We start from the raw sequence: 17,588 nt of genomic DNA, 5'->3' as shown, positions 1-17,588 counted from the left end.
CTGATTAAAGGGAGGCATTGTGTGTTAGTCCTCTTCTCAGGGAAAGGAATCCGGCAGAAAAGGTGTTGAATTTCGGTAAGGATCTTTAAATATGCAGTATGTGCGCATGTTTGTGGCTGTTTTCGTCTACTGCAAAGCTCATCTACATGGGACATGACTGTTATGGGAAATCTGTGGCCTCAAAATCCACTTCTGAAACAGTATAATAGATCATTTGATTCATTCAGTGTTAGTAGAAACCTGAGATAAACTCAACACTTTGTTCAGTAATATCTGTGCATGCAGGTTGCTTGCTTTTGTGCTGCTTTTGTGCCTTTTTAGGACATTTTGCTGAGTCTGTAAAATAGCAGACACTCTGAGTATTCACTTCTTTTGGACAGATTGAACATATAGTCTTTGTGGCAGGAAGCCAAATAGAGTATACCAGGCTTTATGTGTCCTGGGGAGGTGTATACAGTTTGTAACTATAGTTGAGGACAAAAGTTTCCATACACTTGGACTAAAGACATTTTCAAGACTTGAAACAAGACACTCAAGTGTGGAGTGTATGCTAACTTCTTCCTGACAGAACCGGTGTAACTCAGTCAGGTTTTTTTGGGCCTTCGAGCTCAGACATGCATTCCTGGGTTTCAGGTCAGGGCTTTGTGCTGCCCATGCCAATAAAAGAGTGGCTGTCAGCTCAAAGCTACCACCACCGTGCTTCACATTTCTTCATCATGCTCTGGGGGTGATGTTCTTAATGCTAACCTCTTGGTTGCTTCTATGACTCGGCTGTCATCAGATATGTTGATCCTTAAAGACTAGAACACCAAACATTCGACAATTTGTGAATGATTTCATTATCTTTCCAGTTTTTTGGTGTACAGTTTTCTCTGTTGTAGTTGTGTCATATTCTTTCCATCCTTTTAATAAAAGATTTAAAAGCGCTCATTTGGATTTACACTCAGATGTTTTTTTTTTTTTAAGATCAATGCCCTTAACTTGTTTTGATAACTCATCGTTCTTCAGTATGTTCCAGCAACATACTTGGAGGCCTTCCAAGAACATTTCTAATTATTTATTAATTAATTCATTCATTTATTTATTTACAGACATCACATGACACTTTATTCACACTCAAATGGAGTCATTTTCAACAAATTACTTGACATCTGATTTGCTCCAGGAACGAATTAGGGCTTTCGCAGCAACAGGGCCGAATACTTTAGCCAGGTGCTATAATATAAGGATCGTTCTGTCAGTTTCCTTTGAACACTCTATGAAAGACAGCCAATGTTTAGCTATGAGAAACACTCCTGTCTCAGTGGGCCACACACTCTTCCCAGTTCATCATTAACTGGAACTTCTCCCAGGTTCTGTCTGAGTCAGCAAGCGTGCAGCAGACATCAGGGGGAAGTGACAAATGAACATGGTCAACATGGGAACGGGAACATCTGACCTTGACGTACGTTTGTTCACACAGCTTACGTAAGAGGGTTCATGGAACAATGAATTGCACAAGATAACCAAAGTAGGTCTCAGACAAAAAAACAAAACAAACGAGACGGTGTGTGCGCTTTAAATCCTTCGTATAAATCTAAGAATTGTTTAGAGCAAAGGAATTGTTTAGGCCAGTGTTATTTCCAACATCCTTCTACTGTTTGTATGTACAATAATATAATGATTCCCATTTCCTCTTGTCAGACTGGAAGGGTACAATCTGCTAATGATACCCTTGTAATGCTAGTCAGTTAAAATGAAAATAAAATAAAATAAAAAAGCATTTTCTCTCAAAGTAAATTTTCACTTCTGATGCGTCTGTCACTGCTTTACTGCCTTGTCACTGTCATGAATGATTTCTTAATTGGTGGACTGATGGTGAGCATGAACAAGCCTATCATGGTGTTCGAATACATGAGGGGAAAAATTTTTGTTTATTTGTTTATTTGTATAGCACGTTTCATACACAGAGGTCATTCAAAGTGCTTTACATAGAAATTAGAAAACAGTTTATAAGAGAGAAAAAAAAAAAATATGTAAAAATAAGAGACACACGATAAAATCATAATAAAAACAAAGGACAATTAAAGAAAAGAAATGTGATTTCAATAAAAACAGTTTAAAATATGTTAAAAAGAATAAAACAGGAGTAAAAGTGATTTGGCCTATTTAAGGCCAAAAATGAACCTATTTAAGAGTTTGAGTTGTTGTAATTCTTTCTGGATGAACGGATGAAGAATGACTGAAGAATCAAGAGATAAGGAACCACGGTACAGTTAGAGAAGTACGCTGGAAATGTATACAGAGTTGTTCGTGCAAACTATTCACTCAAGACCTTATACTGTTTATATCTGTTTAGTAATACCTGTTATATCTGTTTAGTTTATATCTGTTTAGGAACACAAATTACAAATTATCTTTGGTTTGCATACCAGTTTTGTTGGCAGATTAGTAAAGCAATGTAGCTGTTAGCTATGCATACACTTCAGAGGCACCAGTGATTTCTTCCTTCCAAACTTTCTTTGTCTTTGTATTCTCTCTAGAATAAAAGGATGTACAGTATATAAAAGGGTAAAAAAAAAAAACAGCTTTCATACCAAAGAAAAGAGACCATCTGTGACAAACAATTTGCTCTGAGAAATCAATCAAGCCAAAGGTTTGGATTTTTCTCTTTTCAATATCCTACCAAATTGAACTTAGACAAAATCTCAATTTGCTTCAATTCATCTTTGCTAAAATGGAAACTCTGTATTGCAGAGAAAACTGAATTAATTATACTGTTATAACTGTGAAAGTTTGCAAGGCATTTTATTGTATTTTATTTTTATAGCTAGCACAACACTGAGGTAACTTCTTATTCAACACAGCTACTTATCGTCGCTGTCGGGCGGAAACCTCGTATGTCCAAATTTTTTCAATTTCATATTTTTTCACATATCGATGATATTGGTCAGTCCGCACGTGGGTCTGTTATTTTTACAAGTTATTAACCAATCTACAGTCTTGAAAATAGCTTGAGCGCAAATCTCTTAACTCCAATGGACACTTCAACTGTCTGAGAAATCTCGTAACTCCACCTCTTCTTCACTCCGTGGGAGAGCTTCGCGGCATATTTCTCCTCAAGATTAAGAGCCGATAAAACGTGACTTAGGGAAAATGTTGTGTTAATGTTGGTACACAACAGTATGATAGCAATATAAGGTATAATAACAACTTTAACGATACAATGTTTAATAACTCGAAAAAAATACAGCATTTTTTTAATTTCCTGAAATATAATGGTTTTGGAGATACGAGGATTCTGCCCGACAGCGACGATATCAAATCAGTACAGTGACTAGCGCCCTCTAGTCTTATATTTCAATATCATTGGCTTCACTGTACACTTGCATTAGTGTTGTTCTGACACTGTTTCTTGACTACATGATGATGATTCATGTCCGGTTTAATTTGATTTGATCTTACAAAATGTCATAAATTAAATCTAATGCATAAGTAAGTAAAAGTATTAGCTAATGTTAGCTACATTGCTACATGTCTTCTTCTCCAGCCACAACAATTTTGGTGTACTGCTTTTCAAATTACTTTGAATTGCAAAAGTTTTAGTGGGTTCACTAATGAGTGGGTTCAGTGCGATTAGCCAAACTGTAGTACACAAAAATGTCAACGAAATCTAAAAAAAAAAATTTGGATTTGGATTAATGCTCTTTGTAGCCCAAATAAAGCACTAACCTTGCTTGTCGATTCCTGCGCAAGCAACTTAAAGGCAAGAACCTTGACAGTGTGACTTGTCCTTGATTGTTGTTCTAGCTTTGATATCAAAATGGATTCATCGATTTAGCATTTCTATTTTTATTAATCTCACGTTTCACAGAGTCCGAATCACCTCATCTGCAGAAACGTATCCCTCTGTCCGGTTCTCTTGTTCTCCTTGTGATTCGGTACGAGCGTTCTTTCATTAGGCTATGAATAGACGTTCTGCTATTCTTATCCTCCACCAAATCCTTTGATGATTTTCGGCTATGATGACTGAAGGGAGGAAGAGGAGAAAGAGAAGGGATGAAGGATCGAATGTTGGGGAGAGGGAGGGAAGTGAACGGCGGGTTGGAGGACAGATGAGTGATGAGTATAGTTTGTGATGAATGATTGCTCACTGGTGTGCTGTGCATGTTGATACGAGTGTAGTTGGATGGGCTGCTGAGACTAAAGGAATTTATAGGTAAAAATCTTGTACCATGAAATGTGTCTCATAGAAATATATATATAAGAGGATGAATACAGTTTGCCTCGGCTGTGTGTGCGTGTGTGGGTGTGTGTGTGTTTGAGTTTGAGAGTTTACGAGGTCACTTGTGCCCACTGGCTAAACATGCTGCTGTCACTTACATCTCACTATATATAGAGAAGTGTGTGTGTGTGTGTACATTGTGTACCTCACCTGGGGTAGCTCAGCAAAAAAAGTGTGTATGCTTTAAATGTGTATACCTTCTGTGTGTAACCTGGGGCAGCTCAGCAACTCTGTGTGTGTGTATGTGTGTGTGTGTGTGTGTGTGTGTGTGTGTGTGTGTGTGTGTACCTTCTGTACATCACCTGGACCAACTCAGCAAAAAAGTATGTGAGTGTGTGTGGAACTTTTGTACATCGCATAGGGCAGCTCAGCAACAGTGTGTGTGTAACTTTTGTGCATCACCTGGGCAACATAGAAATTATGTGTGTGTGTGTGCCATTTGTACATCACCTGGGCAACCCAGACATAATGTGTGTGTGTGTGTGTGTTTGTGTGTGTGTATGAGAGATAGAGATACGTATTTTAAGTGACAGCAGCTTGTTTAGCCAGCGGGGAAAGGTGACCTCATAAACAGTAACACACACACACACACACACACACACAAACACACAAACACACAAACACACACAGATGTCTGTCAGCCACACAGGATTTTCTCCTCTGAGGCTGATAGTAAGACTGACATTATTTCACCTTGTATAAAGAACGTTGAAGTGGAAATGTATTTGTAGTTAATGTAGGAAGGTTGAAGGTCACATGTTAATGAGAACATAACGATTTATAAACAAGTCATCTAGCATGGATTATGTGACAGGTTCTTAATTATATATAAACCTGTAAATATACTAGCAGTGAATGGGATGGCATTTGGGATTTGGACACAAACTATACATTGAATAACACACGACACATTGAGTTTAGGCTTAATGCCTAAATATACATTTCTTTCTATAGATACACTATACAGTTTAATCTGAGTTTATACAACTGAGAGTTAAGGGACTTACACTCACCGGCCACTTTATTAGCTACACCTGTCCAACTGCTCGTTAACGCAAATCTCTAATCAGCCAATCACATGGCAGCAACTCAATGCATTTAGGCATGTAGACATGGTCAAGACGATCTGCTGCAGTTCAAACCGAGCGTCAGAATGGGGAAGAAAGGTGATTTAAGTGGCTTTGAACGTGGCATGGTTGTTGGTGCCAGACGGGCTGGTCTGAGTATTTCAGAAACTGCTGATCTACTGGGATTTTCACACACAACCATCTCTAGGCTTTACAGAGAATGGTCCGAAAAAGAGAAAATATCCAGTGAGTGGCAGTTCTGTGGGCACAAATGCCTTGTTGATGCCAGAGGTCAGAGGAGAATGGCCAGACTGGTTCGAGCTGATAGAAAGGCAACAGTAACTCAAATAACCACTCGTTACAACCGAGGTATGCAGAAGAGCATCTCTGAACGCACAACACGTCGAACCTTGAGGCGGATGGGCTACAGCAGCAGAAGACCACACCGGTACTAGTAAGGTGTACCTAATAAAGTGGCCGGTGAGTGTACTTAGGGGCCCAGCAGTGGCAGCTTGATGGACCTGGGATTTGAGCTCACAACCTGCTGCTCAATAGTCCATCACTTTAGCCACTATGCTACCACATCCCCTAATTCTATTGTAAGAGCTTACTGTACAAAATGATTTCAGCTGTATTTCTATTTGTATTTGTATTAGCACTGTACTAGTACAGATACAGATACACATGTAAATGAATTTACTGGACAGTCAAACCACATGACTATAGAACTGCATTGGCTTTATTTCATTAGCGGTTTTGTGTCACTCAAGGTCGCCAAGTGTGCTTTTCCGTGTGAACGTTTGAAGATTGATGGATATATAGATGGATTTATGGATGTTCTCAAGAAAGGGATCAATTCTAGCAATAAAAGGCTCTATTAAGCTTAATTTCAGTACTTGTTTATTTATTTAACCACATCATGGAAATGAAGTGAAAGAAAAATATACATAAAATGTTGAAGTTTTTCAGCAGCTGAATGGAAACCCATGCTGAATACACTGCTACTAAGCATCGGCACTGGAGACTCCTTCCATAAATGTTGGGAATAGATCTGAATGGACAGCCTGAGACTCATCTTTCTTTGAAGCACTGTTGTATCAGTCAGCTTTATGGTCGGTCCTTCATCAGCGATTATTTGAAGACTCCGGCAGGAAGGAATTAGTATTGGGTTTGTGGTGAACTCGGAAATTGCGCTGACCGATTAGTTCCTCAGGAGCTCTTGGTTGCTTAATTCCACTCGACTATAAACTGTTGTAGAAAGGACATTATTTACATTTACATCATTTACAGTCCATTGTCATCCAAATGAGGATGAGGTTCCCTACTAAGTCTGGTTCCTCTCAAGGTTTCTTCCTCATATCATCTCAGGGAGATTTTCCCTGACAGCATCACCTCAGGCTTGATCATTAGGGAAAAACGTTAAACTTTTTATTCTGTTTCTATACATCTGTAAAGCTGCTTTGAGACAATGTGAATTGTTAAAAGTGCTATACAAATAAATTCCAACTGAGTCCTGCAGTTTGACCTAACAGCCATTCGGTCTCCAGCACGGCCCGTCAGCCACTATCATCACTATCTAAATATTGAAGAAATTCTCATTTTAGATGGTTTCGGAACCACATTTAATATTACTGGTGGCTTTTCTGAACAGATTTCCAAATGAATCTGACCCAGATGCACACTCTTAGTCATCCAGCACGAGGATGTTGTCTGTAACCGTTATTTACGAGGATGCTGCTCTGTGTAGGCTTGCTTTATTTTGTCACCTTATGTTGCTTTTTTAATTCAAAACTCAGATTGCCATCTGCTCAGTGATGAACAGACTCCACGATTAAAATAAAATGTCTTTTGCTAATGTTACTGTGACATAAGGTGATGAAGACATCAGGGTTTGTTTATCATGTATTCCTCACATGATGTCCTGCGGTTCTCTTAAAATGTACTTTGGCTCCTTTTTTCACGTTTTTTTTTTTCAACTGATATTGAAATGACTTATATTGAAATTATATCTGTTCACACACAACACACAACACACACACACAACACACACTCTGTACAATGAAGTCATCGGTAGGCCTTTCTACTACTGGTTGCAATAGTAATAACGTTTATTCCGTATCAGTTTTCGTGTTGTTAAAATGAAATATTCTGGATGGAGAGTTAGTGTTTGTGTATAAAACTCAGCATCACATCACATCTACATCATATCATATCATACGAGACGACAGAGAGGTGGCGTGTGCTCTACTGTCTTCACTCCCATTGGGAGTCACTGCATATTATTTGGTCACCCCACTGGACATGCCCACATTTAGTCGCATACGTGTCTCAGTGTCTCAGTGCTTGCAGAACTGAATTGCTCACATGAACAACTGACAGTTTATTAAAGATTCTGCTTACACGCTAAATTATGTTTCACTACCTGTACCTGTACTGTAGGAAGATGCCGGAGTTCCTCGTCTTGATATTTTCCACAGAGTACACTTTGCAGTCTGCTTTGTTTTGACTGACATTGTTAATTGCCAAATAGTTTTGTATTTTGTCACAGTGAAAAGCTTTCTTCACATATCCCAACTTTGGAGGTTGGGTTCAGAGCACATGGTCAGCCATGATACAGCCATGATACAGCACCCCTGGAGCAGAGAGAGGGTTAAGGGCCTTGCTCAAAGGGCCCAACAGTGGCAGCTTGACAGTGCTTGGGCTTGAAGCCTGATCAACAACCCAGAGCCTTAACCACATGAGCCACCACTGCCCCAATTACAACTGCACACACCAGCACTTTATTCATACTGTTCTTCCAGAGACTTCTATACATATATTTTTATATTTTCTATATATTTTCCCCATATTGTGAAATACTATGCATTTCACAGCATACCCTGCAGTGTATGACACAATATCACATAAAATCAGAGCATTTTATAAAAAAAAAAAAAATACTGATCCGTATTGAAGAATCGCAAAATAAATTTAAAACATCTGCGTCTGATTTTTTTCCATAAGGGAACAAAAAATAAAATTGAAATAAAAATGACAGAATAATCACCAGTGTATTTGAAAGCCATATCATAATCACAATGTCTAGCAATGTAATCAGAATTCTCTCTTATTCGTCCAAAAGAGGAAGACGACCCTGATTCCAGCCCAGCTTTCTTATATAGGTTCCCGTCATCTATCAGGCGTCTTCACCCTCCAGTCAACACCAGCCCTCCTCCATCACCAACGCACCCCAGCTGTTTAACTTTGTCCAGGACGTATATATCTGGATCAAGGACAGACTGAACTATTTTTTTTTTTCGAATGTCTTTCATGCACTGTTAGTTAAGTAAGCAATAAGGGAAACAGGAAACTGATGAAACCAAGCGTTAGGTATTTTATCTGCTGTAAACGGTGACAGATTTGAAGATATACAAGAGAAAAAACGAGAGAAATGAGCAAACCAGGAGTGTGTGGATGAGTTACAAAAAAGTCTTTGATATGAACTTTTCTACTTGTGTACTGTATGTCGTGTGAGCCGTTTATTCGAACCTTGGTTAGGACATATTTATCTTTCTATACGTTTACACGTCTCTGTTTACAGCAGCCTTTAGCTTTCATTACCAGTTCATGTTTCCTCTCTTCTTCTGCTCATTTTAACAGCAACTCTGTCACATCCTACCATCTCTGTGTCATAAAATCTATATCAGTCCCATCCCCCATCACCTCATCTCTCTCTCTCCCTCTCTCTCTCTCTCTCTCTCTCTCTCTCTCTCTCTGTCTCTGTCTCTCTCTCTCCTCCATCTCTTTCTCCCTTCTCTGTTTCTCTTCTTTTCATTCTTTCATTCTCTCTCTCTCTCTCTCTCTCTCTCTCTCTCTCTCTCTCTCTCTCTCTCTCCATCTCTTTCTTCCCTCTCTGTTTCTCTTCTTTTCATTCTTTAATTTTCCCTCTTTCTCTCTCTCTCTCTCTCTCTCTCTCTCTCTCTCTCTCTCTCTCTCTCTCTCTCTCTCTTTCTATCTACAATTATTTCTCCATTTTCTTTTTCTTTTTCTTTCTCTCTCTCTCTCTCTGTCTCTCTCTGTCTCTCTGTCTCTCTCTCTCTCTCTCTCTCTCTCTCTCTCTCTCTCTCTCTCTCTCTCTCCCTCCATCTCTTTCTTCCCTCTCTGTTTCTCTTCTTTTCATTCTTTAATTTTCCCTCTTTCTCTCTCTCTCTCTCCATCTCTTTCTCCCTTCTATGTTTCTCTTCTTTTCATTCTTTCATTCTATCTCTCTCTCTCCCTCCATCTCTTTCTCCCTTCTATGTTTCTATTCTTTTCATTCTTTCATTTTCTCTCTCTCTCTCTCTCTCTCTCTCTCTCTCTCTCTCTCTCACTCTCTCTCCCACCCTCCATCTCTTTCTTCCCTCTCTGTTTCTCTTCTTTTCATTAATTAATTTTCCCTCTTTCTCTCTCTCTCTCCATCTCTTTCTCTCTTCTCTGTTTCTCTTTTTTTCATTCTTTCATTCTCTCTCTCCCTCCCTCCATCTATTTCTCCCTTCTCTGTTTCTCTTCTTTTCACTCTTTCATTCTCTCTCTCTCTCTCTCTCTCTCTCTCTCTCTCTCTCTCTCTCCCTCCCTCTCTCCCTCCATCTCTTTCTCCCTTCTCTGTTGCTCTTCTTTTCATTCTTTCATTCTCTCTCTCTCTCTCTCTCTCTCTCTCTCTCTCTCTCTCTCTCTCTCTCTCTCTCTCTCTCTCTCTCTCCAGGGCATTAACAGGTTCCTCTGCTAGCTGATTCATTGCAACTCGTCCAATTAACACACAGCTTGTGCCTTTGCTCCTTCAGTTCTGCTTAGTTACACTCAGAATTGATGTTATTACATGTATTAATTATGGAGAAAATCTTGAACTAGGGCACTGATTCATTGATCTAAGATGCCACTTGTTCAAAGCACAGGAATGTTAGACAGTGCTGGAAGTAAAGAGAGACAGACGTGTGCATACACAACTGTGCGATGCATAAGTATTCACACCCCATCCCACATTTTGTAGTGGTATTGAAATGAACTTGATTGGGATTGGTATCACAATAAATCTATTTATGGCACTCTTTTCAATAATTAGACAAACACACAGCACACAGGGTTGCATAAGTATTCACCCCTGATAGAAGAGGAGATACTGTCACAATCCTGCCCTTTTCTCTATAACAGACAGGTCGTATAAAGCATCAGAACTTCCTGTGTTATAAGCCTAATGTATGCCACATAGTCAGGCATTTTAATTCAGGTACAGCCATTTCCTTTCCACCAGAATGACTTCCTGACTTCATATCACTTCTGTAATAAGCTACAAGGTCAACAATACGCAGTGATGAGCAGCTCGAGGTGTCCCTGCCTGTAAATCAACTCTAGTGGGCTGTGATCAGGATGATGGCGGTTATGTGAAGGACGGCTTTAACTCATCCTCGAGGTGCATTTAGCAGTTCGGCATCTCGGGTTTGTGGTTACTGACGATAAAACGACAGCAAGGTCAGAAAGCCTGCAGCGGTGCTGTGTGCTGTATAAGGTTGCATGCTTGAGCACGTACGGCCTCCTGACTCAGCTGAACCCCAGATAGAACAAGAGAACAAGCCACTTTCACAAAAGGAGAAAATGTGTTGTAGTGCAGTTGAGAGGGTCAGTGTGTAGGAACATGAGCACATGGGGATCAGCATTAAATCACAGAGATGTTGAATTCTTCAATCTGATGGACTAAACTAATGATTGTTTGTACTATACATTTAATATTTTTATGAGCTTAGTTTCTTCTGCTTTCCAAAATGCTTTCCAAAAAGCATAGAGACATCAGTGAGAGTGACAGGGTGACAGGCACAGAGGCCACACCCCTTTCAGTGAGACTGACAGGCACAGAGGCCACACCCCTTTCAGTTAGATTGACAGGCACATAGGCCACTGCCACACCCCTTTCAGTTAGATTGACAGGCTCAGAGGCCACACTCCTTTCAGTGAGATTGACAGACACTGGCCACACCCATTACAGTGAGACAGACAGATACAGGGGGCACACCCATTACAGTGAGACTGACAGATACAGGGGCCACACCCATTACAGTGAGACTGACAGATACAGGGGCCACACCCATTACAGTGAGACTGACAGATACAGGGGCCACACCCATTACAGTGAGACTGACAGATACAGGGGGCACACCCATTATAGTGAGACAGACAGATACAGGGGCCACACCTATTACAGTGAGGCAGACAGATACAGGGGCCACACCAATTACAGTGAGACTGACAGATACAGGGGCCACACCAATTACAGTGAGACTGACAGATACAGGGGGCACACCCATTACAGTGAGACTGACAGATACAGGGGGCACATCAATTATAGTGAGACAGACAGATACAGGGGCCACACCCATTACAGTGAGACAGACAGATACAGGGGGCACACCCATTATAGTGAGACAGACAGATACAGGGGGCACACCCATTACAGTGAGACAGACAGATACAGGGGCCACACCCATTACAGTGAGACTGACAGATACAGGGGCCACACCCATTACAGTGAGACAGACAGATACAGGGGGCACACCCATTACAGTGAGACAGACAGATACAGGGGCCACACCAATTACAGTGAGACTGACAGATACAGGGGGCACACCCATTATAGTGAGACAGACAGATACAGGGGCCACACCCATTACAGTGAGACTGACAGATACAGGGGCCACACCCATTACAGTGAGACTGACAGATACAGGGGGCACACCCATTATAGTGAGACAGACAGATACAGGGGCCACACCCATTACAGTGAGACTGACAGATACAGGGGCCACACCCATTACAGTGAGACAGACAGATACAGGGGGCACATCAATTATAGTGAGACAGACAGATACAGGGGCCACACCGATTACAATAAGACAGGAGAATATCTGATCTGACTGATGTAAACACATCTGAAGCATTACGTTCTACATTTCTTTCATTCATTCATTCATTCATTCATTCATTCATTTTCTACCGCTTATCCGAACTATTCTCGGGTCACGAGACAAAAAGAGCGTTTGTCACTGTGAGTAAGAGCACTATAGACACACAGGACCTGCGCTCATCTTTACCGGACCTCACAAAGTCAGTGATTCACTTCCTGTACATCAACTGCAGCCTTGCTTGTGGTGTGTTTGTTATTCCTGTTTTTTTCCTGTTGCGATATTGTAATTATGGATGTCTCTTTTTTTATTCTCTTTCCTGCAGAGAGACACAAAAGGTCAGTTCCTGCTGGATCATGTCTGTAACCACTACAGTCTGCTGGAGAAGGATTACTTTGGCATCAGATATGTGGACCCTGAGAAGCAGAGGGTACACACACAAACACACACACACACACTGAAGTAGTGCATAAGCTGTGCAAGAAAACATACACACAACTGCATTCACAATATGTTGTTTTACACCAGAGCGCTGTTTTCCACTCTGACTGATCTGAAGGTGTTGATTAATTTCATGCAAATATTAAAGCTCTGTTTTCATCTAAATTTGCAGCAGTTTCCACAGTTCCCCATGTGCTCTGATATACTTCAGATGTTTATGCAGCAACATTTCCTCAGTCGAGCAGAAACATCTTTCATCATCATTCTGAATTATTCACACACATTTATGTCGGAATATTCATACACTTGTGCGGAAAGGGGGAACGAAATAGGCATTGTGATTGCGTCCAGGCACAAAACAGACGTTAAGGGATCGAGTCTTTTTTATGGAAGTCATAATGTGTCTGATTCTCTGTCTCATGTCTTTTTTCTCACAGCACTGGCTGGACCCCAGCAAACCCGTGGTCAGGCAGATGAAATGTAAGTTTGTTTACTTGCTGATTTCCTAAAAAAAAAGAGTCAGTATTTCATCATTTTATGAGAATATTGACTGATTTTTTGAGTTTTTGAAAGCATCTTGGAGAAACTGGAGCTCCAGTTTTATTTTTTGTCTTAAAATTTTATTTTTTTTGTTTTATCATATATATTCATAATACTATTTCTATTGTCTAATTTTCTCATTCAATTTTTATTTTATTTAAATATAAATTTTAAATATACAATTTATTTATATATGTTTATATACACTGTCTATGGCATAAAAATAGAAAACAAATAGAAAAAAGTTTCAATAGAATAAAATAAAATAAAATTTGAAAATAAAAATTATATATATATATACTCACACTCACCGGCCACTTTATTAGGTACACCTTACTCCTTACTAGTACCGGTGTGGTCTTCTGCTGCTGTAGCCCATCCACCTCAAGGTTCGACGTGTTGTGCGTTCAGAGATGCTCTTCTGCATACCTCGGTTGTAACGAGTGGTTATTTGAGTTACTGTTGCCTTTCTATCAGCTCGAACCAGTCTGGCCATTCTCCTCTGACCTCTGGCATCAACAAGGCATTTGCGCCCACAGAACTGCCACTCACTGGATATTTTCTCTTTTTCGGACCATTCTCTGTAAAGCCTAGAGATGGTTGTGCGTGAAAATCCCAGTAGATCAGCAGTTTCTGAAATACTCAGACCAGCCCGTCTGGCACCAACAACCATGCCACGTTCAAAGTCACTTAAATCACCTTTCTACCCCATTCTGATGCTCGGTTTGAACTGCAGCAGATCGTCTTGACCATGTCTACACATATATATATATATATATATATATAGGCATTTTTTTCTTGGGTTGTTCTGCAGGTCAGCAGCCATACACCATGTGCTTTCGGGTGAAGTTCTACCCCCAGGAACCCATCAAGATCAAGGAGGAACTGACGAGGTAACTGAGAACAGGTTAAAACAGCATTTAGGCTGAGAAGATTTTTGAAATATTAGATTTCTGGGATCACTGGAAAGAGCAAGTTAAAGAAAAGAATATGAGCTCTGCGATGAAGTAGTTTATAGGTTGAGTAGAAGGTGATTTTTTTTTTTATGTGGATGACATTTAAAAAGGTTTTGATTCAAGTCTTTTTGTAGATTCACTTTAGACCGGGGATTAATAACATAAGCGCTTGTGTTAAGAGGCTCGTGTGCTGAAATCAGAGGGCAAAGTTTAAATGTGAGACTGGACTCAATTTTTGTTCAAAACCCAATACACAGACATTCACACATAGACACACACACACAAACACATACACACACAAACACATAGACACACAACGCATGCACACACACATGCAAACGCACACACACACACAGACTCTTGTAGTGGCAGCCTCATTAGCTTGGTTCTCTGAGCAGGGTGTCTGGTGTGTGTTCACCATCTGAGCTGTGAAAATAAGAAACGCCAATCATTTCAGTTCCAGTGCTTCTTTGCCCTCTTTTAATTTTTTACTCTCTTCTCTTATTCCTCTCCTTTTCAACATATCTCACTTCATCTTTCTTACTCGCTTTTTCTCTGTTCTGCTGAGCATTTAGACGCAGAGAGTCAGAGAGCTGTGTGTATGTTTGTGTGTGTGTGTGTGTATGTGTGTTGGTAAGTAACGCCGCACTGTTTCCCATTATATTCCCCTCAGACACTTACATCAACTTGCATATTTTTTTATGAATATTTGATGTGTGATGCTCCATAAGAGGCGAACACTAACACAGAAAAACACTAATTAAACATGTGAATATAGAGCTGACTGTGAACGTTAGCTTCCCTGTGGCTTTTTAATATGACTTATGTCTAGATTTATATTTATATTTATGTTATATTCAACCTTAAGTGTGACTATCAACAGATAAAGAAATGCTGTTCAGATTGCAGTAAAAGACCAAAAAATAGAAAATATCTTAGGTCATGATGCTGGGAAAATCATCAACTCTGGGGTGGTGACAGAAGCTCTGCATTACGTCAGGCTACATCACACCAACTCTCTGTTGAATAATTTCCATCAATTGTTTTATTTCTTATAAATAATAAATACTTTCAAAATAATGTGTAATGTACAGACATGTCATATTACCTTGAGCTGTATATCTAAGAAGAAAATGATTCTAGCTTCAATACGGCTCTTTGTTTACCTTTTTTTTATGGATTAAGAGATTAATTAAAAGTTCATAATATGGTGGCAGGACCTACAAAAATTGGTGTGATGCCTGTAAGCTTTTGTTACATTCAATAAAGCAATTTCAAATTTATTCCGATAGGAAATATGGTGTAAATTAAGAACTATATGGAAGGAATAGGAAATTCAGTTCTTCTGCAGAATATTAAAGGAAGTGGACGTCTCACACTTATGTGAGTTTTAGAGACTTTCTGCACTCTACAGGACTCAGTAAGATGTCATGTGATCGTCACTGCTGCAGATGTTTTCTCCTTTAGACTGAAGGCACGTCTCCATGGTAACCGTTTCCTGGGGGTCAGGTTTTCATGGTAATGATGCCTCTTTACAGTAGACCTGAAATCTTTGTTCTGAAAAGGCAGCTAGCATGACTGCACTCTGAATCACTCGACTGGGCGCCGTTTCAGTCTAAGAACAAAAATAAATAAATAAATAAATAATAAAATCAGCAAACCTCCCACCCGCTTTTTTCTCTGTGTCTTACTCAGATACCTGTTGTACCTGCAACTGAAGAGGGACCTGTACCATGGCCGGCTCCTGTGTCCGCTCGCCGATGCTGCTTATCTTGGAGCTTGTATAGTGCAGGGTAACATTGCTAGTTATCATGTTTAGAAAATGTCTTTTAAATTGTTTTTTAACAATTGTCTTTTAACTTGTTGCTAATTTGTGTCTATTTGCATTAAAATATTTTTTTTTTTATATATTATTTTATATATATAAAATTTACATTACATTTTATATATATTTTTTAAATTTAACAAGTTTTATTTGAAATATTAAAAGATTTTCCAAAAGATTTTTAAACCACTTTTTTTTTGATCAATTTTGTTTTATATAAAATATCTTATTTTAATTTCACTTGAAACTTAGTTAAGTTGTACACATGATAATATCTAAGCTAAGAAAAAAAATAAAATAACCATAACTATCTGCCAACTATTCTGCTAGCTACCTAGCTTTGTTTGGTCGAACTGTGAAATATAGTTTTCTCAGTTTGTGATAAACTTCCCGATGTCTTGATTTTCAGAAAAATCACCTTGAATTTTCTTGTCTTGAATTTTACTCAAGTGTGGATACCAGCTATGTCTTTAAACCTAAACAGCAGCTTCTATGCTAGTTTTTTGCTAAGTTTTTTGCTGTTTCTGCTAGCTAGTACAGAAAAAACACTGAATGCTAGCTACACAGAACAAGAGTCACTTCAGCATAAAGAAGCTTCTCTGTGATGCCATCGTCATGAATGTAACCCTGCAAGACTGTAAATTAACAGCTAAATGAAAATAATTTGAGGAAAGAGAGCAGCTAGAAAAACGGAGGTGAATTCATACAGTCTAAAAGGCACTAAACCACTACTAAATATGAAGTGTCTTCACTTTAGAACGGCTCTGTCATGAGAACATCACAGCGTGACATTTACAAAGCTATTACTGAGGTTTATGAGTCATGTCGGACATTATCAAATAACTTCTTCCTGTCGTATCTCACAGTACAGCAGAGCAAGCTCTCTGTGCTGATTAGCTTCAGTACAGTAAAAAAATAAATCAGTGTGTTAGCTTCTAGCTAAGTGTCTTGTTCAGTGTTGTGTTGATTTTTGATGTAGCTGAACTCGGTGACTACGATGTCGACGAGCACCCGGTTGACTACATCAGTGACTTCAAAATGTTTCCCAAACAAAGCCTCAAACTGGAGCGCAAGATCCAAGAAATCCACCAGAACGAGCTGAGGTGAGCGTGGTGTCTTTTTTAGAGCACATAATGCTAGTATGATATTTTTACTTGTTAATATTTAATTATTTCCAGTGAACTATAACTAATTAAAGTGGAACAATAATACCATTTTGTTGACATCATGACATCATGTTCTCATCCATGTGTTTGTCACATGAACACTGAGTTCCTGAACACTGAGGTTAGATCTCTATGGCTTACAAGGGGTCTTCTGTCCCATTCCACACAGTACAGTAGATGTAGTACAGTATTAGAACAGCTGCTAAGACGGTGAATGAAGCTGCCCTAATAGGAATTAGTGAGAATGATAATCTATATTTAAAAAAAGCAAACAGAATTGAGAACTGGGAGTAAAGTCTGTCCACTAGGAGGCCATTTTGGCAAGACTCCATGCCAGTTATTTTCAGTTCTACAAACCAGGGCCCGTATTCATGAAAATTCTTTAGTGGAAAGAGTTTCTCTTAGTGACGAAATTCTAAGA

The 17,588-nt window shown here is 39.4% G+C and overlaps 1 protein-coding gene across 4 annotated transcripts in view; it reads left to right on the top strand.

Moving 5' to 3' along the window:
* The window catches only part of frmd3 (FERM domain containing 3), a 41,088-nt gene that overhangs the window by 2,528 nt on the left and 20,972 nt on the right, over positions 1-17,588 (top strand). For all 4 annotated transcript variants that reach the window (XM_060881039.1, XM_060881038.1, XM_060881037.1 and 1 more), the window contains exons 2-6: positions 12,565-12,669; positions 13,118-13,160; positions 14,035-14,113; positions 15,872-15,969; positions 16,981-17,104. In XM_060881039.1, the coding sequence (XP_060737022.1) occupies positions 12,565-12,669; positions 13,118-13,160; positions 14,035-14,113; positions 15,872-15,969; positions 16,981-17,104 (449 nt within the window). The remainder of the gene's footprint in view (positions 1-12,564; positions 12,670-13,117; positions 13,161-14,034; positions 14,114-15,871; positions 15,970-16,980; positions 17,105-17,588) is intronic.

This window comes from Tachysurus vachellii, chromosome 11 (assembly GCF_030014155.1).
Source record: "Tachysurus vachellii isolate PV-2020 chromosome 11, HZAU_Pvac_v1, whole genome shotgun sequence".
Taxonomy (NCBI): domain Eukaryota; kingdom Metazoa; phylum Chordata; class Actinopteri; order Siluriformes; family Bagridae; genus Tachysurus; species Tachysurus vachellii.
Note: the sequence above shows the minus strand (reverse complement) of the source record. Positions and strands in the feature narration are given on the sequence as shown.